General features: G+C 51.3%; 11 protein-coding genes across 11 annotated transcripts; 7 read left to right on the top strand and 4 right to left on the bottom strand.

The window, feature by feature from the left end:
* Positions 1–729: 729 nt before the first annotated feature.
* On the top strand, positions 730–984 carry N7468_003346 (uncharacterized protein; the record flags this gene model as incomplete). The annotated part of the gene is made up of 1 exon (XM_058472643.1): positions 730–984. One exon carries the CDS (start codon positions 730–732, stop codon positions 982–984), a length of 255 nt encoding a protein of 84 aa, XP_058331646.1.
* A 559-nt stretch (positions 985–1,543) lies between these two features.
* Positions 1,544–3,805, top strand: N7468_003345 (citrin; the record flags this gene model as incomplete). The annotated part of the gene is made up of 5 exons (XM_058472642.1): positions 1,544–1,720; positions 1,799–1,971; positions 2,009–2,987; positions 3,038–3,200; positions 3,255–3,805. The coding sequence occupies 5 exons, from the start codon at positions 1,544–1,546 to the stop codon at positions 3,803–3,805; spliced, it is 2,043 nt and encodes a 680-aa protein (XP_058331645.1).
* A 642-nt stretch (positions 3,806–4,447) lies between these two features.
* N7468_003344 (DUF5321 domain-containing protein) lies at positions 4,448–5,110 on the bottom strand (the record flags this gene model as incomplete). Its single annotated transcript, XM_058472641.1, has 2 exons — positions 4,448–4,620; positions 4,669–5,110. The coding sequence occupies 2 exons, from the start codon at positions 5,108–5,110 to the stop codon at positions 4,448–4,450; spliced, it is 615 nt and encodes a 204-aa protein (XP_058331644.1).
* Positions 5,111–5,409: 299 nt separating this feature from the next.
* On the top strand, positions 5,410–11,611 carry N7468_003343 (Peptidase C50 separase; the record flags this gene model as incomplete). The annotated part of the gene is made up of 3 exons (XM_058472640.1): positions 5,410–9,985; positions 10,039–10,533; positions 10,560–11,611. The coding sequence occupies 3 exons, from the start codon at positions 5,410–5,412 to the stop codon at positions 11,609–11,611; spliced, it is 6,123 nt and encodes a 2,040-aa protein (XP_058331643.1).
* Positions 11,612–12,232: 621 nt separating this feature from the next.
* N7468_003342 (S-formylglutathione hydrolase) lies at positions 12,233–13,308 on the top strand (the record flags this gene model as incomplete). The annotated part of the gene is made up of 6 exons (XM_058472639.1): positions 12,233–12,365; positions 12,409–12,489; positions 12,588–12,690; positions 12,770–12,812; positions 12,867–13,061; positions 13,126–13,308. 6 exons carry the CDS (start codon positions 12,233–12,235, stop codon positions 13,306–13,308), a joined length of 738 nt encoding a protein of 245 aa, XP_058331642.1.
* A 680-nt stretch (positions 13,309–13,988) lies between these two features.
* On the bottom strand, positions 13,989–17,306 carry N7468_003341 (Ran GTPase-binding protein LOS1; the record flags this gene model as incomplete). The annotated part of the gene is made up of 4 exons (XM_058472638.1): positions 13,989–14,015; positions 14,075–14,532; positions 14,593–15,618; positions 15,674–17,306. The coding sequence occupies 4 exons, from the start codon at positions 17,304–17,306 to the stop codon at positions 13,989–13,991; spliced, it is 3,144 nt and encodes a 1,047-aa protein (XP_058331641.1).
* Positions 17,307–18,176: 870 nt separating this feature from the next.
* Positions 18,177–19,626, bottom strand: N7468_003340 (cation diffusion facilitator family transporter; the record flags this gene model as incomplete). The annotated part of the gene is made up of 2 exons (XM_058472637.1): positions 18,177–18,826; positions 18,894–19,626. 2 exons carry the CDS (start codon positions 19,624–19,626, stop codon positions 18,177–18,179), a joined length of 1,383 nt encoding a protein of 460 aa, XP_058331640.1.
* A 97-nt stretch (positions 19,627–19,723) lies between these two features.
* On the top strand, positions 19,724–21,243 carry N7468_003339 (putative SIR2 family histone deacetylase; the record flags this gene model as incomplete). The annotated part of the gene is made up of 2 exons (XM_058472636.1): positions 19,724–19,783; positions 20,020–21,243. The coding sequence occupies 2 exons, from the start codon at positions 19,724–19,726 to the stop codon at positions 21,241–21,243; spliced, it is 1,284 nt and encodes a 427-aa protein (XP_058331639.1).
* Positions 21,244–21,742: 499 nt separating this feature from the next.
* N7468_003338 (cyclin-dependent serine/threonine-protein kinase phoA) lies at positions 21,743–22,884 on the top strand (the record flags this gene model as incomplete). The annotated part of the gene is made up of 3 exons (XM_058472635.1): positions 21,743–21,787; positions 21,845–21,868; positions 21,967–22,884. 3 exons carry the CDS (start codon positions 21,743–21,745, stop codon positions 22,882–22,884), a joined length of 987 nt encoding a protein of 328 aa, XP_058331638.1.
* An 827-nt stretch (positions 22,885–23,711) lies between these two features.
* On the top strand, positions 23,712–24,355 carry N7468_003337 (PMF1/NNF1 family protein; the record flags this gene model as incomplete). Its single annotated transcript, XM_058472634.1, has 2 exons — positions 23,712–24,067; positions 24,130–24,355. 2 exons carry the CDS (start codon positions 23,712–23,714, stop codon positions 24,353–24,355), a joined length of 582 nt encoding a protein of 193 aa, XP_058331637.1.
* Positions 24,356–24,845: 490 nt separating this feature from the next.
* Positions 24,846–25,250, bottom strand: N7468_003336 (putative quinol monooxygenase; the record flags this gene model as incomplete). The annotated part of the gene is made up of 2 exons (XM_058472633.1): positions 24,846–25,132; positions 25,229–25,250. The coding sequence occupies 2 exons, from the start codon at positions 25,248–25,250 to the stop codon at positions 24,846–24,848; spliced, it is 309 nt and encodes a 102-aa protein (XP_058331636.1).
* Between the last annotated feature and the right edge of the window lie 244 nt (positions 25,251–25,494).

The raw sequence follows: 25,494 nt of genomic DNA, 5'->3' as shown, positions 1-25,494 counted from the left end.
ACTCATTCGAGGGCTTTCCAAGCTCTCACGGATTTCCATGAAGCAATAGCTCTCCATGTCTATTCTGAGGACGACAAAACTGAGGTGTCGTGTAAATCGCTTGCAGGTGATCCAAGGTTCCAGGGCTGGTTATATGATAAGCAAGCCATACGGGTAACTAGTTAGTACGTGCGAAGACCGGGCCATCCCCACTATCTTTTCCTCCTGCTCCAGGGCTTGCACCTGACCATTAGTCAATGCTGATCATGCATGAGGTAGCTATAGCTCTTGTGTATGTTCCACGGTGGATTTTTTTTTTCTGTCTCGCTATTTTTCTGTTTGTTTCTTCTTTTTTTCTTTTTTATCCGATCTATCGCTCTCAACTTCTACGCTTCAGGATTGTGACCAGAAATATTGTAATTAGTACTAAGCGTTGGCATTTTCTTAGTTGAGCTGGGCTACAGCCCCCATATGCGATCGATTGAGAGGGGAAAGGCGGAGACCAGGACTGATAGCTGGGGAAAGGGACCTGGGGGAGGTAGATGGGAGGTAGGATCGAGAGCGAGCAGAATACTCTGCGGAGAAGCGAGATCTTCCCCAGAATTCAACCGAGACGAAGGCTGGGGGGAAGAAGAGGAGAAGTGAGCAGAACAGACCAATCAAGATGGGTTTCCCCAATGAGAGCAAGCTTCTTCTCCAACAAACATCCAACCTTGGAAGGAAGACCCGCTACACCCGCTGTTGCTCCGCATGGCGCACGGAGGCACCCGACACCGGCCGACATTGTTCTGCCCAGCAAAGACACCGGGAGGCCGGCGAAGAGGCCATGTGAGCTCCAGCTCCGGTTTCTTCCTGACGGCTGGTGGATCATCATCTTCCGAAGATCACCTGGACATCTTCAACTCCAGTGAGTGTGCGGCCTTGCGATTGGCTGTGCCGGACCCTGGTCGAAATTTTCTGGCTACCGTGGCGTGTCCTGGCAAACGAACCATCTTAAACTTCTAGAAATTCCTACATGTCCGGGACGGGAAATCAGGCACCAATGCACGGAGGTCGAAAGAAGGAAGCAGGAGTGTGTGGAGAGGCCCAGGGGGAACGGACTCGGCCCCAAGACCGATGTTCACCGGAGAAATAGCGCGATTCCGATCTTAGGGGCGGTGAAAAAAAAAAAGCCCTCGGCGTGGCTGCGATTCGAGTAAATCGTGATCCTTATAGAGTCTAGCACTTAGATCTTGAGACAAGGAATCGTAGTGAATGGATTCTAATTCCTTACACCTAGTGTAGAAGAGAAAAAGATAGAGAAAAATAAAAAAACAAAACACAAAAAGAAAATTGCCGACAGGCCACGAGAATCAGGAACCAAAAAGAGTCGATTTCTCGCTCGGCGCTCCAATATTATTATCGCCCCGGTGGCTAGCCCATCCCTGCTTGACTCAAACCTCCCCTTCTCCACTCACCCCGACTTTCTCCCCCTTCCTTCATTGTGTGTGGCGGGCTTTCGCATTCGGGCTGCTGTCTAGCGTTTGACTTCTTTCGTTAAATATCCTTTCTGATCTGTGTCACAATGGCTAGCGTTACCGAAGTTGTCAAGGAGAAGTTGGTGGGCAGCACAGAAGAGCCTCAGCTGTCGCACCAATCTCGCGCGACTTTCTTCCGCCATGCGCAAAAGGATGAAAATGGCGAGTCGTTCATGACCGAGCAGGATTTCATCAGCGCCGTCGCTCCCAAACAGGAGGACTACGTGAGTTGCCGTCGGATCCTCCGCTATCGTCGCAGTCTAGGTTGAAACAAACACTGATGGACCGTCCCAACCAAACAGCACAAAATCAAGCGTGAGCAATATGGCATCCTCTTTCATGTGGCAGACCGACGGAAAACCGGCAAGCTCAACCTGTCCGACTGGGCTACCTTCGAGAACCTCCTTGCGAAGCCCGACGCTGAGTACGAGATTGCGTTTCGTCTGTTTGACTTCGATGGATCCGGCACCGTCAAGTTCGAGACTATGCAGGGCTTGTATAACTTGAATAAGACAGCAGACAGCATTCCATTCGACTGGAACTCAGAATGGGCTTCGCTGTACTGGACGCACCAAATCCCGCCACGACATGACCTACCCTCAATTCTCCCAAATGCTGCGCGGGCTCCAGGGTGAGCGCATTCGACAAGCATTCCACTCTTTCGATAAAGATGGAGACGGATACATCGAGCCGGAGGACTTCCAGCGCATTATCCTAGAGACGTCCAAGCACAAGCTCTCTGACCATGTCCTTGAGCATCTTCCCACCCTCTGCAACATCTCGGCCGGTAACAAGATCTCCTATGCCACTGTGCGCGCCTTCCAGAATATCATGCGCGAGATGGATATCATTGATGTTGTCGTGCGCGAGGCCACCAACAAGAGCTCGGATGGGAAGATCACTCGTTCAGACTTCTTGAACGAGGCGGCGCGAATCACCCGTTTCTCTTTGTTCACCCCCATGGAGGCGGATATTCTTTTCCATTTCGCCGGTTTGGATGCTCCTTCTGGGCGTCTTGCCCAGAAAGATTTCACAAAAGTCATTGATGCTTCATGGCGGGTGCCTGTAGCCATTGCCGGTCAAGCTGGTCACGCGGTGGGAAATGCTGCCCAGAAGACTAAGTCGCTCCTGCATAGCGTGCTCGAATCTGTGCATCACTTTGCTCTCGGTAGCATTGCTGGTGCTTTCGGTGCTTTCATGGTGTACCCGATCGATTTGGTTAAGACTCGCATGCAGAACCAGCGGTCTTCTCGGCCTGGTGAGCGCTTGTACAACAACTCTTTGGACTGCGCCAAGAAGGTCATTCGCAACGAGGGTTTTACTGGCTTATACTCCGGTGTATTGCCTCAGCTTATTGGTGTTGCCCCGGAGAAAGCCATCAAGCTCACTGTTAACGACTTGGTCCGTGGATGGGCCACTGACAAGGACACCCAGAAGATCTGGTATCCCTGGGAAATCCTCGCCGGTGGTGCTGCTGGTGGATGTCAAGTGGTATGTCAACCGATGGCTCACCTTCTGTGTTCAGCTGCTGATTTTCTTAGGTCTTCACAAACCCCCTCGAAATCGTCAAGATTCGTCTGCAGGTACAGGGTGAGATCGCGAAGAACGTTGAAGGTGCCCCTCGCCGTTCTGCTCTCTGGATTGTGAAGAACCTGGGTTTGGTTGGATTGTACAAGGGAGCTAGCGCTTGTCTTCTCCGCGATGGTAAGTAGTATTTACTTCTCTCTTAGTAAGGCATAGCTCTGATCTTCTGCGCAGTTCCTTTCTCAATGATCTACTTCCCCACTTATGCGCACCTGAAGTCTGATTTCTTCGGTGAAACTCCCACCAAGCCGCTTAGCGTTGTCCAACTGTTGACTGCTGGTGCCATTGCCGGTATGCCTGCTGCATACCTGACCACACCCTGTGACGTGATCAAGACTCGCCTGCAGGTCGAAGCCCGCAAGGGTGAGGCCCAGTATACTAACTTGCGCCATTGTGCCAAGACTATCTTAAAGGATGAGGGGTTCAAGGCCTTCTTCAAGGGTGGACCTGCTCGTATTCTCCGTTCATCGCCGCAATTCGGTTTCACCCTGGCTGCTTATGAGGTCCTGCAGAACTTGCTTCCTATGCCAGGCTCACACCAGGACGAGGGTCCTAGTGGCCACGTGGAACCTGCCCTTGGCCTGCAAGGCGCTAAAGCACCTCTGCCTTACCTCCGGTCACGGAATGCTCTGAAGCTTATTCTTGACTTGGACCAGAATATCGGCCGAGTGCAGGTCCCTCGCCCTGAGAACTGGCCAAAGTTCCTCCAGAGCTCCAAGCAGTAATTCCCTTTTACATAACGATCGGTCTCTTTTGTGATTCTCTGCCATGTTCTTCACCTATTTAGCATCGAATCCGGCCCTTTCATTTTCTTGTTTTCTTGTTTTTCTTATTGGCCATCTAGTGGATGTGACCTGGTCATTGCCACCCTTTGTTATCTCCTCTGTGCAAAAGGACCTGGGATTTGGTTGGATATGGTAAGCCCATCATTCCCTCTTTGTTGGACAGTTGATGTGCATTGTACCAACAGAAGATAGATTTGTGGAAAAGTATGAAGAGAAGAGCTCTATAGATGGGCAGATGTAGACTGTGCGGTTCCACCCAGTTCTTGTCATCATATCTCATTTGTGGCGCTATGCGAGCTATCCCGGCTTTGCATCGTCCTTGTCATTGTGGTTCGAGTTTTGTACAGTATTTACATCGAAAGCAGATAGAATCGAAAGATCTGTGCGAATCTCTTTTTTTTCTTACAGATAGGTCATATCGCTAGTGAAATGCTATGCCACACATCAACTTGGGTATCAACACAAGACCCAGGCTGGGAAACGATTCATGACTGCTCAGCAAGTATCATGATGCTGTAAAAGGTACAAACTATATGGTCCTATAATACATTTGAAGATCTTGAAGCCCATTGGCTGGGACTTCTAAAAGAAATTCACCTTTCGTTTTGACTCGGTCTTTATGGCAGGCTCTTTTGAAGACGGCGTGGTCGAATCTTTCTCTTGAGTCTCCACGGAACGGTCTTCGACCTTGTGAAGGGGTACCTTGGAGTTCTTGCTTCGCCATAGAGCATCTTCCTTCTCGATTTCTTGCATCACTGATGGACCGTTAGATATTGCATCCATTTTGCACAGATCAAACATACCTTCTTCCCATTCACGCTCCTCTGCCTTGTTGCCCGTCCCTAGAATCCTTTCCACGTCTACTTCTTCCCCATTCTTGACGCGCTCGATCACTTCTCTTAATAGTCTGATTTTCGCATCAGTGGTTCGGCTGTATGTCGCATAGCTATTCTTCAGGGAAAGCATGCGGATCGCTTGGGAGCCGATCAAAGTGAACATAACGATATAAAAGGTTGCGGGATTCCACTCTTTGGACTTTTTTGGATCGCGCGCCTTTCGGTTGCGAATAAATTTGGGGATCATCGATGTCCACACTGAACGATCTGCGATCTTCGGGAGGGCATCGGAGGTAGCATAGGTGCGTGAGGCAGAGACGTTGTACCGGACAGGGAGATTGAACGTAGTTCGACAAGATAATAGATAGCGAATGGACCCTAAGGGCCGTGGCCGTAAGGTTGTCGCCATGACCGACGCGTTGCCAAAGTGAGATCCAAAATTCGTCCTTCTCCCCGTTGGGAACCCACAGCTCAGGGATCCCCCGTGAGCGCCCGCACCTTGTGGATGCCTTAAGGCACCAATTATACGAGTGTATATGCGTATAGTTCTGGCCTGAGGTGTCAAGGCTGTAAGTCCACATAAGGTATAGTGTGGGCTGTTGCCGGGACAACAATGCCAGTTTGGGTCGCGACGCTCTTGAATGATATCAGGTGTCAAAGCCTCGTTCAAGGACCGCTGATCTCCTGCACGAACGACTCACCCCCATGATGGCGGTCACTGTTCTCCCCGCCGACTCCTTGACTGAGTCCGTCAAACAGGCTGTTCGGTCAGCCACGACCTGCTCCGATTCGACCGTACTATCCCTCCAATCCCTCCTCCGCGGGTCATCGCAAGCGACCGACAAGCTCGGCAAGAAGCCACCAAAGTCAACCAAAGATTCGAGCAGACCTACAAGTCGGTCGAGAACTATCCGGGCCAAACCAACTACGGCAAATGACTCGTTTCAATCAATTGTGGACCAAGATGGGCTCGCTTTGTCGCCTCAAGAGAAGCTAGTTCTCGCGACGGAAATATTCAACACGACGCTCAAGACTTTGACCGATGCGACGAAAGTGCAGCCAACAAAACCAGCCCCAAAACGGCAGACAGCCACCTCTGACAAGTTGAGCGCAAGAAAAACATTCGATAAAGGCATTGCTGCCACAGCCGAGTGCGCCAGGTTGGCTCTATCAGTTCTCAGAGCTCTCAAGACCGACCAAAGCGATGGATTCCCCAATATGCAGCTTGAGCAAGGGCTTTGCATATTGGCTGGGAAATTGATATCATTGGGGCTATACGACGCGGCTGCCAAGGAACTGAAGTCTCTCAAGCGAAGGATACAGCAATATTTGGATCAGTCTAAGACTGGAAAGAAGTCCACAGAGATCAAAGACACACCCGAAGATGAAGTATCCAAGGATCGGTTGTCTGATTTAATCGCCTTCTCAAATCTCAACAACGCGCAAGCCGTGCATGGGTTATTAGTTTCGTTCCAAGCCAATGCTATGCGACTTATCGCAGCAGACCGCAAGGTTTCTACGATTCAGAGAGTCTATCAGTTGCTGCAGCTATCAAATCCCAGCAGCCCCGCTCAGATAATTACCAGCGCCCTGGAGTCCGGAAATTTGGCCAAAGACAAAGCTGCAGTCCAACTACAGCTTCTCTCCAATGCTGTCCTGTCAATGGTCGCATCCGATGCTAAAGACTCAGTGAAACCGTGTAATATCCTGAATCTGCAATTACTCTCATTGGAAATAAGATGTCTGGGGTGGAAGATCTCTGGCCATCAATGTGATGAAAGTAAAGAGCTAATCGATCCACTCCTTCGCTATCTTGCAGGGTTTTCGCATCGAAGCAAGGCAATCGAGAAGTCGGAGTTTGCCATGATCTACACAACAATCACCCGGATACAAGCTTCTTCAAATGATATTCCTAAGAAGCCTCAGGGACCCAAAGATAAAAATTCAGCTGCCAAGCTTATGACTATGGTTGGTCAGATCGGTCTCGATGCAGGCTGCTTGGACGAATCTCTCAAATTATTTTCTCAATCTATCGCCCCTCTCTCGAGCTCCCAGAGCCTATCATTGGCTACGATTCGCTGCAAGATTGCGGCTGTGCACTTCCAAAGCCTCAAAGGATCGCGCAAACCCTCACAGAAAGTGCTGGAATCGCTTTCAGCGGCCACTGATTCTCTTGGCCTACAACTACGAGGCAGTACACACGATCTTGATGAGCTCCTTGTGGAGGCAGCAAGGCTTAAGAAAGTTGCACTCGCCTGGTTTGGCGATGCGATTACGAAAGCAATCGAAAGCGAGACGGAGAAGAATGAGGCTGCGAGTCAAATCCGAGAGTACTTACAAGCATTCTTGCGATTCCTTAGGCGCTATGTTGGACGAGCACCAGAGGATAGCGATCAAAAGGAGACTGAGCTGTTTCAAGCCCGCCTTTCTTTGTCGAAAAATATCATCTTCGCTGCCGTCGACTCGGCCGTGGCTGTTGGGAAGCTTTCCGTCACTTCTGAACGACCGCTTTGGAATGACATGCTCTCCATTTTGGCCGATTGTCATCGGTTGCTTATTAGCATCGATGACGGAGAGATAGAGCCTGACATATCGAGCACTTCGAATGGCCTTGTGAAGCTTTCTAACTTGTATTGGTCTCGCTATATCAAGGAAAAGGAAGCTGGCCACGGCTATCGTGAACTCATTCCTCTTCTCAAGCAATCGACACAAGTACTCTCCGGCTGCTCCCCTTCTCATCGAGTCACGGCATTTGCTGCTCTTAAGTTTGAGAGGATGGCGCACCTTTACATGGACGGCAACCTACAAAATGAATCAGAGAAAGCGTTTCGACAATCAGTCAAAGAGTATGTCGATTCCGGCGTTTTGGATCAAATGTTAGAAGATGGTGCTGGGTATCATTTCCGATCATCTAATCAAGACCCCCAAAGCCCTGGTTTCATGCTTGGCCGTGTTTTGTCAACATTCTTGAAAGCCAAGCTGAGAAGAAAAAGGCCAGAATCTCATACGGTATATGATGATATCGAGCTTGACACTGAGCTGCGTGGCTTTATTCTGGAATGGCAACTAAACCTTTTGGCTGATATGAATTCATTTTCCTCAAACGAAGGCAATTTTCAGTCCATGCTCATTGCTACCATATCCAGCCTCCTGGAAATATACTCCCTCACTTCCTATCCGATCCGGCGTGGGCGGGCCATCATTACTGCGCTCCGGTTTTTACTAGAACATCCGATCTCGACCGACTCGGCTTTCAGCCGAAAGCTCCTTGATGAAGGAAAGGTGTGCCTGGGTACTGAAAATTGTGGAAATGACACAGATCTTGCTCCCTTCTCAACGCATATCAAAAATTCACTACGTATCATTCTTGGGTTTCATGAAGGTCAGATTGATCCTGGGGTGTTGGACGATACTCTGGCTTCATGGAGCTCAATGATCCGCAGATGCTCCGACTACGAATCATTGGCCCTCTGTGTCCACGATCCTGATTACCTTATCCTTCAGTTGAAAGCCTTGGTCGATTATACGGAAATTCATGGCCTTTGGAAACCCCAGCTGTCTGCGTTGGAACTCATTCTCAAGGTGTCGGAGCTTCAGCAAACCGGGGATCTTTCTGATGCCATTACCATTCTTTCTCGTCTGGTGCTCCAGCACTGCCGCATTGGGCATTGCCAAAAAGCTGGAGAACTTCTCTCACGCGGCGAGCAATATGCTTCGCAGTACAGGCTCTCTTCGTTGGCATCCATCTCATATAAACTAGCTCAGGTGGAGTTCTTCCTCGAAACAGACGAAGTCGAGAAAGCGACGTCTGCACTTTCTGCAGCAAAGAAGCTTTATGAGAAAGCTCAGCAATCTGATGAGTTAGCGAATGTATCAGTCCTATTAAAGATAAGTTGGGAGAGGCTCATTGCTGATGCTGCCTTTGTCCAATCGCGATTGGCCGCGGCTCAGGGCACCATGAGCCATGCGCTTTATTTCGCCAAGTTGTCTGTCAAACTCAATTGTCGCATCTGGGCCAAGGTTGAAAAACTTGCTGAAAGGAAATCTTTGGCTGCTGCAGGGCCATCGGATATTGATACGGTCGCTGACGGTGTCGCAAAACTTGACTCATCTCAAGACAGCTCCTCCCCAGTGGCCCCAGCTAGCTACATCCAAGGCGCTCCATTTTGGCCTCATCTTGGATCATACCACAGTTGCCTGCTGAATCTTGCGAATCTCTCTGCTCATCATGGCTTGTTCCAAGATGCTATCTATTACGGAGAGCAGGCATTGAAGATTGACAAGACTCTCGACGCCAATGTCCGTCTCGTAGCAGCCCAGACACAGCTCGGGGTTTACTGGATCCTTGGGGGGCATGTTGATGAAGGTCAGAAACTCCTTACTCTAGCAGCAGAGTCATCCAAGCAGCTCCAGACTAGCATCGAAGCTGTTTCTCTTCAAATGGCTATTGCCTCGCTTCACCAGGCACAAGGGCAATTTGACAAAGCTCTAAGTCTACTGAAAGAGGCAGATAAGTCAATCACCACAGTGGCCTCTACTGATGCATCTGATGCGTCAGATCTTCCAAGCATTGCAGCTCTGGACACCCAGATGAGCAATCTGGGGGTACGCAACAGCCGCAGACCGCCATCGTCCACAACAGTCAGAACGACGCGACACACTCGGACGGCTAGCGCGACTCCTTCTCTTGGCAATAAGGCACCATATCAGAAGCCCGCAGTTCCAGAAGTTCAGTCTAAGTCTCTTCTACAATTGAAAGGGGATCTGCTGCGCCAACAAGCGGATTGTCTCCGTGAGATGCGAGACTTTGAACAATCTGCGTATACTTTGAAACAAGCCCGACTATTTGCGACTGCCCGGGAAAGTAAAGTGTCGCTCGAGATTGGTGAAAGTGAGTACCTTCTTGCGGAAGCTATTCGCCACTTTGCAAGTCACGCAGTATACTGCGTTTTGCCAGAATCCACCATTTCACTCCCATCCCTCAAAACACCCAGCAAGGCAGGCGAGGAAGCAAGCGTTCAACTTACGAAAGCACCAGCCAAACGGGGTCGGGCACAGTCCAAGGGGGCTCGAGTGAAGGCCCAAAAGGCCAGTGAGGCCTTCTCTATTATGCTTGCAAAAGCAAATGACTGTCTCACAAGTGTTTTTACGGACGCTACGGTCCTCGGATCTACTCTGCAGAGCCACGCCGCTTCTCGCCTGATGAGTCGAATTTCCATGCTGTCGCATGCTACGAACCCAGGGGACCCTGCCACTTGGGCGCAGTCACCTGCGAACATGAACGGTACGTGTAATAGGACTAATCTTCATGGGAGGTTTCTCTCTAACACTCTTTAGAAATTGGTCGCGTGGGCGCATTTGCTCGAGAGCGCATGGCCATCGATTTCGACCGTTACATAGCTGAATTTTCCGGTCCCCTTCTCTGGCCTGCGGCTCTTGAGGCAACTGAACTCGACGAGGACTTATGTACTCGGTTTGCAGAAAACTATGTCGACATCCTGCCAGAGAACTGGAACGTTCTCTCACTGTCTTTGAGTGCAGATGGAACGGAATTTGTGGTTTCAAGGCTTCAGAAGAATCGATCGCCATTCCTTCTGCGCTTGCCTCTCCGAAGAGGCAATACAGACGATGACGACGAGGAACAGTTCACTTTCGAAGAGGGAAAGGAGGAGATGCAAGAGCTCATCAAACTGGCCAACCAAAGCGCTCACGCAGCAAAGGCCCAGACTGATGCACAGTCAAAAAAAGAATGGTGGAAAACGCGTGAAACTCTAGACCGTCGGATGGAAAGTTTGCTCCACAACGTTGAGAATATTTGGTTTGGGGGCTTCCGTGGGGTCTTCTCCCCCTCCCCAGAGATAGTACTGCCCTAGGACGTTTCTCTAGCGCCTTCCAAGGCATTCTAGATAAACATCTTCCGTCACGTCAAAAAGGCGGCAAGGCCTCCTCGCCTCGTTTGACTCTCCACCAGAATGTATTGGAGCTATTCATTGGGCTTCGCGATTTGGAGGAGCAAGAGGAGCCTGAAGATACGCTTATGGACCTCCTCTATTTCGTGGTCGACATCCTCCAATTCCAGGGCGAACGTAACGCATATGACGAGATTGACTTTGACATGATGGTTGTCGATACTCTCGATGCTCTGCGTGGTTATCACGACAGCGCACGAGAAGAACTTGCCTCGCGCCCGCCAAGCCACACGGTCCTTGTGCTCGATAAAGCCCTACATCTCTTTCCGTGGGAGTCCCTCCCATGTCTGCAGGGATTTCCAGTTTGCCGCGTTCCATCTTTACAATGCCTTCGGGAGCGAGTCCTTCAATTCCGGGAAGCGCGATCTGGTGCCCTGATAGATATTACATCCGGCACCTTCATTCTTAACCCGACTGGAGATCTGCGAACCACACAAGCCACTTTCGAGGCCGCTCTTTCGCGTCTCGAATCTTGGACGGGCATTGTGAAGCGGGAGCCATCAGAGGAAGAGTTCCGGCAGGCGCTCGAGTCGAAGGATCTCTTCCTGTACTTCGGCCATGGCAGCGGGGCCCAGTACATTCGCGGTCGTACCATCAAACGACTGTCGAAATGCGGAGTTGCCTTCCTCATGGGATGCAGCAGCGGTGCTTTGACCGAGGCTGGTGAATATGAACCTTACGGTACGCCTATGAACTATCTCCATGCGGGCAGCCCTGCTCTCGTCGCTACCCTGTGGGATGTTACCGATAAAGACATTGATCGGTTTACGACATCTACCCTGAACTCCTGGGGCCTCCTTGGCAACAATGGTAAATCTCAGTCCACGCCAGGAGATACTAGTCTGGACGCAGCCGTAGCTGGATCACGGAGATCTTGTGTGTTGAAGTACTTGAATGGGGCCGCACCTGTGGTGTATGGAGTTCCAGTGTTTTTGGATTGAAGCACAGGCGTGCATTTTATTGGGAATAGGATTTTTGTTTTATTCGTTTTTTTTTTTTTAATTAGGGTTTTCAATGTTATCTTGTATCATTTACTTGTTCCAGCTTCCATTTAGCTTCTCCACTGTGGGCAGCGCTCGGATTCGCGTGGGCGACTTTATCATTGAGCTGTAGGAACCTTTTACCCGATTGAGACAACCCCCTTGCCGCTTTACAGAACCTGTCAATTGGGTTTCTAGTTTCCTACATTGTGTATTATGCCGAAAATAGCATTGTGCATGTCACTTGAGTGGCATTGAATGGGACTGCTGCACTAGTTACCAGTGCCCATCCCGGCGTTGCGGGTTGGAGTGTCTACTGCCAGTGGTTCTCTTTCTGCCTGCAACCCGGTGGTCAGAACTATAATCGACGAAGAATCCATCGTGACAGCTGAAACAGCACCGCATCTCCAAGTTATGATCTCACGCGGTCCTATCGTGAAGTAAAAGCGGCGACTGGTGGAGTTTCCCCTCATGCGGGACAAACCCCGCGGCGCAAAAAACGTCAACTCATAAACTCGTCATCATCCCTAAGTTACCCATTCTCTTTTCCCGCTTTCTTCCCCCTTTCCTCCAAATCCCATCATGTCCGTCACAACTAAAGCCACCATTGCCTCCTTCGGCGGCAAGCTGCTCCAGCTTAGCCACAATGCCACCACCACTCGCTGCGAGATGAACTTCAACCTCTACTTGCCCCCCGCAGGCCCAGACCCAGAAGGTCCCCGTCCTCATCTACTTGTCTGGCCTGACTTGCACGGCAGCCAACTGCTCCGAGAAGGGCTTCTTCCAGCACGCCGCCAGCAAGAAGGGCATTGCTGTGCTCTACCCCGATACTAGCCCACGTACGTTCCGCATGAGCCTCACGCTAGCTCGACTCGCGCGATCCTAAAAAGCATGAAATCGCGACTTACAATGATCGGATGTTAATGTATTTTTCTAGGTGGCCTCAACATCCAGGGCGAAGATGACTCCTACGACTTTGGCACTGGCGCCGGCTTCTATGTCGATGCTACCAAGGCCCCTTACAATGCCGGCTACAACATGTACAGTTACGTCACTGAGGAGCTTCCCAAGACTGTCTTCGCGGCTTTCCCCCCAGCAGCTAGACTCTAGCCGGGTCAGTATCACTGGCCACAGCATGGGTGGACATGGGGCTCTGACGCTTGTAAGTTCTCTTCTTCCGGTCAATGTCAATCAAGAGACTAACGGGAAACAAAAGTTCCTTCGCAACCCGGGCAAGTACAAGTCGGTCTCTGCCTTTGCTCCTATCAGCAACCCCATCAAGGCGCCCTGGGGCCAGAAGGCTTTCAGCGGGTACTTTGGTGAGGACCAGCAGGAGAAGTGGAAGGAGCATGATGCGACCGAATTGATTAAGAAGTGGAGTGGAGGCCCTCTCGATATCCTTATTGACGTCGTATGTGTCGCTCTGGTCTCTCCCATTCGTGTCCAATGACGCTTATTAACTGTCTTCCGTCTAGGGTACCGGTGACAACTTCTACAAGCAGGGCCAACTTCTCCCTGAGAACCTCGAGGCGGCTGCCAAGGAAGCTGGTATCAACGGCGTGAAGGTGCGCTACCAGCCAGACTACGACCACTCCTACTACACCATGGCCACTTTCTCGGACGACCACGTCGAGCACGCCGCCAAGTACCTGCTATAGTGGGTTTCTCCTATCTCTCTCCCTCTCTCTCTCCCTCTCTCTCTCTCTCTCTCTGTGTGTGTGTGTGTGTGTGTTACCAGACATGGGATATCATAGATGGTTTTGAAAGTAAAGTATGACTGATTGAGTGGAAATGGATTCTGATTTGGATATTTCTTCTTGCTCAGTGAGCACCAGGGTCGTGTGAAATCCGTGATCTGAACGAAAAGGATGCCAAAATATCACTTTATAGCGGTAGCGGTACAAAAATGCCTCGAGACACGATACGATACCTTTTGATGCTCTCATTGTTCAGAATACCATCTTTTTTTACCAAGGTATCCGATCTAATTATGTTTAGCAAATTATGGCGCTTGGATTTTATGGTTGGGATGGCCCGTAAACTTTCCTACTAGTAGTATACGGAGTGATGCTCGATGTCAAGCAAAATGGAAAAATGAAGTCTTGTTGCTTCTGCATGATGTTTATCCGCTCCAAAGTTAAATGGTTCTTTTTTTTCTTGACGTGACAGGCATAAAATGGTATCCATAAACAGATGAGTACAGATGACATGATCAAATCAGGCGGAGTTCGCATGGATGATTGGGTGGTCGAGGACGAGAGAAATCATGATCTCATTCTCGACAGGAAGACAATATGGCATGGGGGAATCTAAAACAGAAATGAAATTTTCGAGGCTTTTATGCACTCAATCGTTGGATGAAGCTCTGTGTTGAGTGTTAGTGGATGAGGGAAAGGAACCCTAGTGTGGATGGATGATACATACCGGGAAGAACTGACGGAACCCCTTGACGTCCAGCTGATTCAATGCAGTCAAGAATTCCTCGATTAGATCTTGACCCATGCCCATTCTAGGAAGTTCTTGGTTTCGCAGATAATCAGCATATTCCATCCCAGTCTTGAGATAGATTGTCCGCTGGAGACCTCCCGCTTCCGCCAGTACATTCTTCGCCTGGGCATCCTTCGAATTGAATGATGGCGTCGTGGGGAGGGCCCAGCATAGAGGGGAGAACCGGCTGATCATGAAGCCTCCAAATCCGGGGAGTGCTGCCTGGGTCTGGGTAGCTGCTCCATTGGTCGCAGGAGGCGCGATATCCGGTCCTCCCCAGCATGCGCCCATTTTAGCTAGAACGACGAATGCCATTTTAGCAGTGGTAAAGTCCTCCACGTCCTTGGAAAAATGCTCAATGGTAGTGATGACCGTCTCGAAGAGAGGCTGGTTGGCTGTAGAGTTCAAATTCTTAGTCACCAGGAACCAAAGCGTGGGATGAGATGACGACTTACTTTCACTGATGATGACGGCTCCAAGGTCGTTGTTCAGGACCGCCAACAAGAAGTGTAGATATTCCCGTTTGAGTTCAGCAAGCTGGACCTCGTCGTCCGTTCCAGTAGTAGGATCCGCGATCCCGGAGAACACTCGCTGGAGGAATGGGGTTAGAAGTGTGTCGAGAATGCCATAAATATCACCCTTGAAACCGAAGATGACCTGATCAAGAAGGCGAAGGAACAAGGCCATCTCATCACGGGAGGAAGTTTGGGTCAAAAGCCCATCAATCCATCGAGGTAGCTGGGGAAGAATACGTGCCCCCAGAACACCGATGAGTCGTGAGAATGCAAAACGTGCAGCGGTGCGGATATTGAATGAAGAATTAAGAGATTCGAGCGCAACGAGAGTCGCTTCGGCTACCTGACCAAAAGCTGCCGATACCTCTTCGGAAGGCAGGGTAGAGGGGTCACTTGTTCCTGGCTGCCAGTCAGAGAAGCCACGGGCAAGGGTCCCCAGGGCCATGATGTCGTGATGGATCTGTAGTAATGCTCGTTCGTCATTGGCCTTGGCCGCTTCCAGGTTGCGTTCCATATCGGCAAAGATTTGGTTTAAGACGGATTGAGCGTACAGAACTTGTTTATCAACAGGCACTCCGTGGGTCGAGCAAATGATCCCCACAGCCTCGAAAAGGTAGAGCTGGCTGTTGAATACCGCGTCTGCCGAGCCTTCGTGATCTTCCGAAGACATTTCATCCCCATCGTCTCCTTCTGAGGGAACCTCGGCTTGAATAACCAACAAGTCACCCAAGGCTTTCACAACAGTTTCAGCCACATTGCCGATAAGTGCTCGGAGCTGCTTCACGAACCGTTGGAAAAGATACCAAGAGCGGGTTTTGACTTTGCGGACTGGGTGGTGAACGAGCTGCAAGAAATTTTCCAAGACACCGGGGATCAGGTGAGCATGATGGAAGAAGAAGCTGGTGTAACGAACACAGATCTCCATGTACTGGAGTTGAGTGGCAGGATGGGTGAAAGATCGAATATCTAGAACAAGTCAGGTTTGGCGTTCAAGGGGGTTGTGGGATCACGAGTGCCTTACCAGATTCTGTCAATCGGAGCATCATTTCGATCAGGCGGACAGCGGCAGGGCCGTTGGGCGCATTCTTCTGGTAAATCCCACCTCTGTTGACAGCCAGATCGCCGAAAAGGTACATTTCATGGAGAGCAAGATCGAGATCTCGCCAATCAATTTGTCCACCGGATGTACGTAGGTTTTCAAAGGTTGTTCCAACGACTTCTGAAATCGCATCAATATACAACTGCTCGTCTGCAGAGGCGACGACTTGCTGGAGAACACCCAGTCTCTTGCGCAACTCTTGGAACTCCGCTTCATCTGTTTGTTCATCCTCATCGCCCCAGTTCGAAGTCTCATCATACCGCATTTTTGCGATAATCGCTTTCAGGACTGGAAGAATTATAGTCTTGTTCCGCTCTGCGTAGGCCGGGTTTGACTTGTTGAGTTTTCGGATATAAATGAGCATTTCGTTGACACAGGGAATCACAGTCGAGCAGACCTCGTCATATTCATCCGAGAAGAATCGCAAAATGTGTGGGAGGAAAGCTTGCAAAAGGTCATCCGCTTTTTCTCTCACCGGGCCAGCATCGTCGGACGCTAGCACCCGCACAATATCGCTAACCGTAATGTTGACGAGTTTGGCCACGGTCTCTGCCAGGTCGGTGTCGTACTTAAAGGTAAACCGGTTCTCTCGTAGGGGCGTGCTATTGGAAAGCTGTGTAACCATCGATTCCAGGTTCAAGAAATTAATCATCTCGATCTTGTCGGCAGGCTTCATCTTCTTGCCGATCATTTCAGTAAAGACATCAACGGCAGCATCACGAACCCGCTGCTCGCCTTCCCGCAGCTCCTGCTTTTCGGCTCGCCCAAGCTGTTTGAAAAGCAAGTCGAGCATGGTTTGGTTTACAACCAATCCGATGTCAATCCAGCTCACCCAGCTACCGATAGCCTTCAAGCAGGGCTCCACCACCGCATCCTCTCCATCCTGCCACACCGAAAGAATGTCCTGCCAGGAGCTAGCAATCTTCTCCATGTCCCGCTGACGGATCAGATCCTTCAGTGAGTTCGCTTTATCCTGCTCCACCCGAGACCGAGAAACCAAGACATCGCCAAACTCCTCGTGAATCGAGTTCACCACACGCAGGTAGAAGATGATTCCGAGAGGGTTATCCCGAACGGTGCTGGCAGACGATTTGTACGTCAATCCTAGAAGATCGTCGATACAAGTCTCCCAACCATTGGCATAGAGGGCTGAAAAAAGAAACGTAATAGTTTGGGCGATTTTGTTTTGAATGTAGGGTGGGTCGGGGGTTGCGGAGCCATCAGGGCCGTAGTTCTGTCGCAAGTAAGCCAGCAATCCGTCCCGTGCGACCCCGAGAGATGCGAAGTCAATGACCCCAGCTTGTGCAGCACTATTGACAATTTCTAGGCTCGTATGTCGAACAATCTCAGACTGCGGGGGAGACTTGGTGAAGAGAGCGAGGCAAACCTGCCATCCCGCAGGGTCGGAGCGGAGTTGGTTGAGATATTCGAAGGCTTGCCCTTTCAAGGCTTGGTCTGAGGACGGATTCCAGGCGATCTCAATGGCATTTGTAACCTGACGGAGGAAGAACACATCAATCTCAGTGTGGTCTTTAAACGCCCCTCGGAGGGGCATTTTTATTTGGGGTAGTGGGGGAGGGGCCATGGAAGGAATGAGGGAAAAGATCCTGGTATCCCAAGCACGAATGAGACTTACCTGTTCTTCCATCTTCGACCAGCCGAACTCCCTTTCAGAGCGTGGGAGAAAGTGGGACGTGGAGCGAGGGGGAAAGGTGTTGAGTTTCAAAATTGTTTTCGGTGGAGGAGCACGTCCATGGTCAGGTAATCAAGACTCCCGCAGTGTCCGCCCTCGCTAACTCCAGTTGGGCGTGGGCCGGTGGAGTTCAAGAGGGTTGAAAGATTAAAAGGAGGAAGCTGTAACGACTTTATCTCTTTCTTTTTGTTCCGGGCTGAATTTCTTCAAAATCCCACACTACGTTTATCCCGAATAGGAGGTTTAGTCATTCAAAGCCTAGCTTATGTCATCTCGTACTATGTGTCCACACCCCGGGTGAAGCCCTGAAGCCTCGAAGCCTCGACTGTTCGCGAAACGCGATGTGCTGGACGGTTGTGTTGAATCATAGCAGTCGGGGGCTATAAGGCCGACGTCCCCATTGCCCTGAGCGCTGTGAAAATGCGTAAAATGAAGTTGAAGCCTCATTTTGGCCTTCAAATTGACACTATTTACTTCCAACCTAGGGCACGTGCCCCATCTCTAGTAACCCAGACCAAACTAAATCTATGATGTGTTTCAGTTGTACAAATTCTTCAAACCAGAGACAATGATCTGCCCGGGAAATGGAACAACATATTGGCCAGATAGTTCTTTGGTTTTCAAGAATCGAGCCCTCATGGCGTATGATTTCCACCAGAGTGACGGTGCAGAAGGTGGAGTTACCAATTCGCTCAAGCATGGACCGGGTTGCCGCGCAGGTCAAACCCCCACTTATCGCTTTTTCAAAGAAGTAGAACCACCGTGACTATGAGACTCAGAGGCCTTCCCATGGTCATCGTGGTCATGCTCGTGGTCATGGGCATGCTCGTGCGTCTCCAGGTTCGCACTCTCTTCCGGATTGATGAACTCCTCCGCGAAAGTGAGTTCTTTTTCTTCAACAGGAACAAAGCGCACTTTCACACGCTTGACTCCACGCACTCCGGCTCCAATCGAATGACGAACTGCTTCTTCGACGCCTCGAGAACGCTTGATTGCCCAATCGCCCGGTAAAGCGAGCTCAACGTCCATCAAATAGTTTTGTCCGGACTTCATACCTTGAACATCACGGACAATCACATGCTGGCCGCCCTCAATATCTTTCAGAGCTTTCGAGGCAGCAGTCTGCACAGATGCTTTGATTTCATCATCCACGCTGGTGTCGGCCAATTCATATAAGGAAGTGACGGTGTTGCCCCATCCAGCTCTAACTACCATCAGAGAGATTGCAAGACCACCAACTGGATCCAGCCAGGTGGCATCTTGGAAAACATAACTGCCGCCAATAGTGGCCAAGGCCACAATACTGGTGAGAGAGTCTATACGATGATGCATAGCGTTGGATGCAAGAACGGATGACTTGCGCTCCTCAGCAACTTTCATGGCTAGGGGGAAAAAAATAAGAAGGTCAACATCTAGTGAATCCTTAAATTAGACTAGAGGGAGGCTTACTGGCATGGTAGAGCCATTCTTTGACGATAATAGAGCCACCGGCCAGCCAAGCAGCGTGGATGTTGGGGCCATGTACGTCGACACCATGGCTATGCGAATGGCCGTGGCCTAGGAGGCCCGAATGGGCTAGCATTTCGGCCGCTTCTGGGTAAAATTGGGCCAAAAGGAGCTGTCCGGCGTTGAGACCCATGAACACTCCACCGAAAAGGAGCAGCCCACTGACTCCCAGAGCGCCAACACTTTCCACTTTGCCATATCCGTTGGGAAACCGTTCGCTCGGGGGCTTGAGGGACCATGCAACCGTGCCTAGAGTTAAGAAATCGGAGACCAGGTCTGCCAACGCGTGGTAGGCGTCTGCGATCAAGGCCTGGGAATGGAAGACGTAGCCACCAATGAACTTGCTGATGGCCATGGCCAAATTGGCGACCAATCCAATGCGAGTGATGCGAACACCGGCGTCTTTCTTGTTGGAGGAGGTCAGGTACACATTGTCATGGTGGTGGTGGTGATGGCCGTGGCTGTGGCCACCATGGCCCCTGGTCTGCGTCATGGAGATCGATTTTACAGGAGGGTGTGAAGCTGGTCGGGCATTATATAACGAGGAAAGCCGGCTTTTATGAGGCGAAAGGGTGGCCAAGATACGCTGCTGGGCTGAAAGACAAAGGGGATAGGAGTGGCCAAGAAGGTGGAGGGAGGGACGAAGCCTGCACCGCAGGGGCTGCGTCAGCGGCATCGCTCGTTTTAGCTCGAGGCACACGAGCACGGGCGAACAGAGTGGACAAGGGATGTGCTGGGGGCTATGCTGCCCATAGTTCTCAAGAACCTTGAAAATGAACGTGAGCGAAGCAAGAGCTCGAGAGCTTTGCGCAGCCTCAGATCAGATTATCGCGGTATGGTTCAATGCGATCATGTAATCCGGCAAGAAACGGATTCTTTCCTTCGAACTCTTCGCAGGCCGCAACCTCCCCAATTTGTACAGCTTCGAAAAACCGCGAAGATCAGGGACCACAGAAGACCAGTCAGAACTGCATTAGTTCTGAGCCGGCCTTCGATAGCTTACGATTGGATGCCTGTTTGGATTGCCGGCTGTGCGTCGTTCCTTAGATTTCCAGGTTTGAATTCTTAGCCCCAATTCCGGTACACTTCCGACCCGGACTCTCATCTTCCTGTCCACGCCAAGCGCTTTGGCTTCGGGGATGCGTCTTCAATGACGACGCCTGCGATACGTATTCCTTTCACGGGTCCATTGCCGCCAGCTATCATTGTGCCCTCCGCTGCCGCCTCCCTCGCTGGTGCCATCGATGCCGTGAGCAACTTCTTCACGGCCCCGCCGTCTTCGACCCTGCGCGGGGTCGATGTCGGCAGGCATTCGCAGACAGTCATCCTTTCCGGCGCAGGAATCTCTGTCGCATCAGGTCTGTCCGACTACCGAGGAGACCAGGGTACCTACCGACGAAACAAGTCCTACCGGCCGATCTATTTCCATGAATTTACGTCACAGCATGAATCGCGTAAACGGTATTGGGCTCGGAGCTTTGTCGGATGGCCAGGGCTCGTCAAGGCACACCCGAACTCAACTCATTGGGCCATTCGGGACTTAGCAGCCAAGGGGTATATCAGTTCGGTGGTGACGCAAAATGTCGACTCCTTCCACTCCATAGCTCACCCAGAGCTGCCTACCATCGAGCTACATGGATACTTGCGAGCCGTTGTCTGTACCAGTTGTCACAACCAAGTCCCACGCGCCAGCTTCCAGTCCTCCTTGGAGAAACTGAATCCAGCGTGGGCAGAGTTTCTTGCGCGCATGGTAGAACAAGGGGCACTAGATACTGACAATCCAGAGGAGCAGCGGCGCAAGGGCTTGAGACTGAACCCTGATGGTGATGTGGACCTTGCGGAAGCGCCGTATTCTACGTTCCGGTATCCCTCCTGCCCAAATTGCCTGGAGAGCCCTCCGATCCTGAAAGACGGTACCAGAGGGCACGTCGAGGTGGAAAATGACGGGGCCTGGCTGCCAACATCCACCGCCGGTATCCTGAAGCCTGCTGTGACCATGTTCGGGGAAAATATCGACCCGGCAGTGAAGACTGCGGCTGAGGAAGCAATAGATGATGCTGGGCGCCTCCTGGTCCTCGGGAGCAGTCTGGCCACCTACTCGGCCTGGCGCCTAGTCGAGCGCGCGCAGAAGCGAGGTATGCCTATAGGCATCATCAACATTGGGGGTGTGCGCAATGAGGCTGTTCTTTTTAGGGGTCTGACAACGGATCAGACAGACCACGTTCGCTGTAGCCACCCCACGCAGTCGATCTTACCATCGGTCGTTGCGAGGCTACCCAGCAATGTGTTTTGATGACGCAGTCAACCGTGTTAATGTAAAGTACTTGTCATCGGACTATACATCGGACTATAACATAGAGCAATTCAAACTGGAAGATGACCTTGGAACATGGTAAGGTGCATGCTACCCGAGCATATCCACCGTCCCCTGTCCCAGCAGAGCCTCGCCATGAAGACCGCCGCCCACAATACTTTTTCTGATATGACAGACCCCGGACAGGTGATCTTTCCTGCTGCTGAGACCGAGAAAGTCAAAATGCAGGCGGTCCAACTGTTGTAAAAATAGCCCTGGAAAAGGTGGACCCAAACTCCAGGTTCTAAGCGCCCAGCGTACATAAGCCAATCCGACTCGTTCGGCCCACAAGCGCGGGGTCCCTTTCATCAGCATGGATCCCTCCAACTCTTCAGCTCCTTCCCTCGCACATAAAAGCTCCAGATCGGCCATCGTCTCGCCCAGCTCTTTTCTCTCTCCAAATCCCCTCTCTTCGGGCCCTAGAACCTCCCAGCCCAGGATGGACAAGTCTCAGCAGCCCAGTTCCTTCCAGCAGCTCGAAAAGGTTTATTTTCCCAGCCCCGCAGGCCTTGAATAGTCAACTGATCGACTTGCTCTATAGCTCGGTGAAGGCACTTATGCCACTGTACGTCCCCATTCCTTCGCGACCCGTCCTCCCGGCCTCGCGCATGCAGAGGACTCTGCCTCGTATCCCTTCCCCGCTCGGCTAATCGAAAGGTATAGGTCTTCAAAGGGCGCAATCGCCAGACGGGCGAGATGGTCGCCTTGAAGGAGATCCACCTTGACTCCGAAGAAGGCACCCCCTCGACCGCGATCCGCGAAATTTCACTGATGAAGGAGCTGAAGCACGAAAGTATCGTGTCACTTTACGATGTCATCCACACCGAGAATAAGTTGATGTTGGTATTCGAGTTCATGGACAAGGATCTGAAGCGCTACATGGACACTCGTGGCGATCGCGGCCAGTTGGACCCAGCAACCATCAAGTCCTTCATGCATCAACTGCTAAAAGGCATCGCATTCTGCCATGAGAACCGGGTTCTCCACCGCGACCTCAAGCCACAGAACTTGTTAATCAACAAGAAGGGCCAGCTTAAGCTTGGCGATTTTGGCTTAGCCCGAGCCTTCGGGATCCCCGTGAACACGTTCTCCAACGAGGTGGTCACTCTGTGGTACCGCGCCCCCGATGTGCTGCTGGGAAGCCGCACCTACAACACCAGTATCGACATCTGGTCCGCCGGGTGTATCATGGCCGAGATGTACACGGGTCGTCCCCTGTTCCCCGGCACTACCAACGAAGATCAGCTGTTGAAGATTTTCCGGCTCATGGGAACCCCCTCTGAACGTTCCTGGCCGGGCATCTCGCAACTCCCCGAGTACAAGCCCACTTTCCATGTCTATGCCACCCAAGACCTGGGCTTGATCCTCCCTCAGATTGATCAGTTAGGCCTGGATCTGTTGAACCGCATGCTCCAGCTTCGTCCAGAAATGCGTATTAGCGCCAGCGATGCTTTGCAACATCCGTGGTTCCATGATCTACCCCAGGTCCAGGCCCAGTTGCAGCAGCAGCAGCAGCAACAACAACAGCAGCAGATGGCTGGGGGGTATGGAGGCATGGTTCCACCTCAATCAGCCTATTAATGATGGGCTCTTTTGAACGATGACACGATCAGCTTGTTTTAGACAATCGGATATGGGAGAACGCGGCGTTTTTACCCGATGAGGGGGGGCATCACTTTTTTCGTTGTTTTTTTCTAGGTCCATAATGTGGAGATGGAGGGAACAGCCACGCACAGATCGCAGGGATTACAACATATCTTGTTACTGTAGCTCTCTGCCGTTCAACCGACTGGTGATCTGGCTTATTTATAAGTGAATACTCTAAGCAGGATCATTCTTCCTTCTGCGTCCATCAATTTGCGTATGGCCCCCCGGGCTGTTGAATCTTCTAGAGACTGCATGGGAATCAAGGGCTTCTTCATGTCTTGGCTTCAGATATCAATGATAACAGGGACTCTTCGGGATATCGGCCTGTGAAAAGTACGTCATGGTAGTCTTTATTACACTACGGGTCGCTTGGGTCGGTTCATCGTTCATTCCACCACGAGTAGGGTCCATCGGTTTAATAAGCTCCATAGGCCCCGTCTACTGCCAACAGACTGTATTCATTTATCCAGCCTGCATGATTTCTCATTCGGTCTCGATTAAGCGTCTAGCTTCGTCCTTTCTCTCCAAGAACCCGGGAATTGTTTTATCTACATGGTTGTATTTTGTAGCATTACTAGTACGTGCTGCGTTCGAATACATACTGGGCGGGAGCACGTGACTCCGCGGGCGCGTCGCGTAGAGGTGCGACCAAAGAAAGTGGGAGAGGATTCCCGACCAAAAGCAACGCTTCCATACTCCGTGCAAAATTGCTAAATCTGGTGAACTTGACCGGATCGAGATATTTGCTGGTGTGTGGCATCATGACTGAACGAAACCTCCCCCCATCTCAGACCTCCCAACCCCCGGATTCGCAAGCCCCCGGGCCCCGCGCATCACGTCTACTCCAGGTCTTCGATCAAGCCCTGGCGCGTACACTGCGAGCAAACTCTTACTCCAACTTTGCTAGCTGTTTCCCCACGCCTGCCCGTCACGTCCCTGCGAGCCTGGAGAGTGTATGGAGACAATTGAATGCGAAGCTGGAGGAAAGCGCGAAGTCTGAATTCGAGGAGATCATCGAGGAGAGGAACGCCGTGGCGCATCTGAACGACTTGGACCGACTAGTCAACGAGGCAAAGGCTAGGAGGGGCGCCGAAGGGGATGCACCGCCGGGAGATGCGTATGTGGCTCTTCTTCCCTTGGCAGTCTGGTTAATAGAGAGCTGACCCGTTCGACCCCTAGGCCACATACACTAGGCGCCGAAGAACTCTACCAAGCGCACCTTACGCCATATCTACAGGAGGCGCAATCGTCACTCAACGACAAGATTGAGACTACCAACGCACAGAATTCCGCGTTAGCGCAGACCGTGCAGGCGCAGAGGCAAGAGATCGAGAAGCTCTTGTCTCATCTTGAATCGGTCGTTACGGACATAGAGGGGGGCTGCGAATGCGGCCACCCAATTTAGCAAAGACAGTCATATTCGTCAGGATGCGTTCGAGATAGATGGGGAAGTGAGACCCCGTTCGGGCCCTTGGGAAGCTCTTGGGAACTAAGCGGACGGGTCTCAGACGGGATCATGACTTTTATGTATTGCAGAACCAGAGGGATATACTCTCTGTTCACGATCGGCGTTTTGATTTCTGGACTTTGCTTTTCATGATATCCCCGGTCCTTGGCGGTTTCACTGTACATGCGCTATTCCGCGTTGCCTAGATTCAGAGAAATGACATATTCTCCAGGGCGGATCTTTAAAACCACGCTTAGTTTGAGCAGCTCCTTGCCGTATGTTCAGTACGGGCCCCTCTGGAGCCATACAAGAACTTGCCAAATATATTTTTTGGATTTTCCGTACGTAATCACTAGCAAGCTAATCTTGGAAAGCGAATTCCTCTCTCACCATGGGAGGTTTTTGCTCACCAGTAGCGTCTCATAACCATCAGAGCCACTGGCAATGCTTAAGAAGAGGCAGGGACCAGCTCCTCGAAGCGTCTCAGGTCCATGTCCTTCTCCAAAAGAGGGATCACATACGGATCAAAGGTCTTCCAGTACGGATTGTTGAGGTGGTACTGCTGCGAGGACTCCTGCTCGTAGCGCTCGACGATGGTGAAGTCCTGCGGGTCGTGGACGGACTGCATCACGAACCAAGAGAGTGTCTCCTTGTCCTGAGAGTAAACAGCCGAGGCTTCGAGGAGCTTCGCGTGAAGCTTCGAGATGGACTCCTGGTCCGCCTTGGCTCGCATGTCTATTCACGTTAGTATAGAATCGGGGTATCAAGGCTTCGAAAGGCTGCTTGTCCTATACGCTGCTAGAGGTTGGGACGCAGAAGTAGGGCACATACGGACAACAATTGTGTAGACCATTGTGGCTGTAGAAGGGGGGAATGATGGATAGCTTTTGCCGGTCGCGGGGCAAAAGAACTTGTGCAAAGTCGTTCGCTCCCTTGGCGTCGGTGAGTAAGGCTGCGGATCGAGAATCCCCGAACTTGCCACCGAGGTGATGCCGAACTGGTTTTAGGTGGTGGATCGGATTCTGGCTTATGGATCCTCTTCCGCCCTGTTTCCAATACTCGAAACGGTGCCCCCGCTCCTCATGTCCTACATATGC

This window comes from Penicillium chermesinum, assembly GCF_028974085.1.
Source record: "Penicillium chermesinum strain IBT 19713 chromosome Unknown utg000003l:1.0-5111272.0:1.0-5115320.0, whole genome shotgun sequence".
Taxonomy (NCBI): domain Eukaryota; kingdom Fungi; phylum Ascomycota; class Eurotiomycetes; order Eurotiales; family Aspergillaceae; genus Penicillium; species Penicillium chermesinum.
The sequence above is the reverse complement of the archived record's forward strand: the minus strand, read 5'-3'. Positions and strand labels throughout refer to the sequence as shown.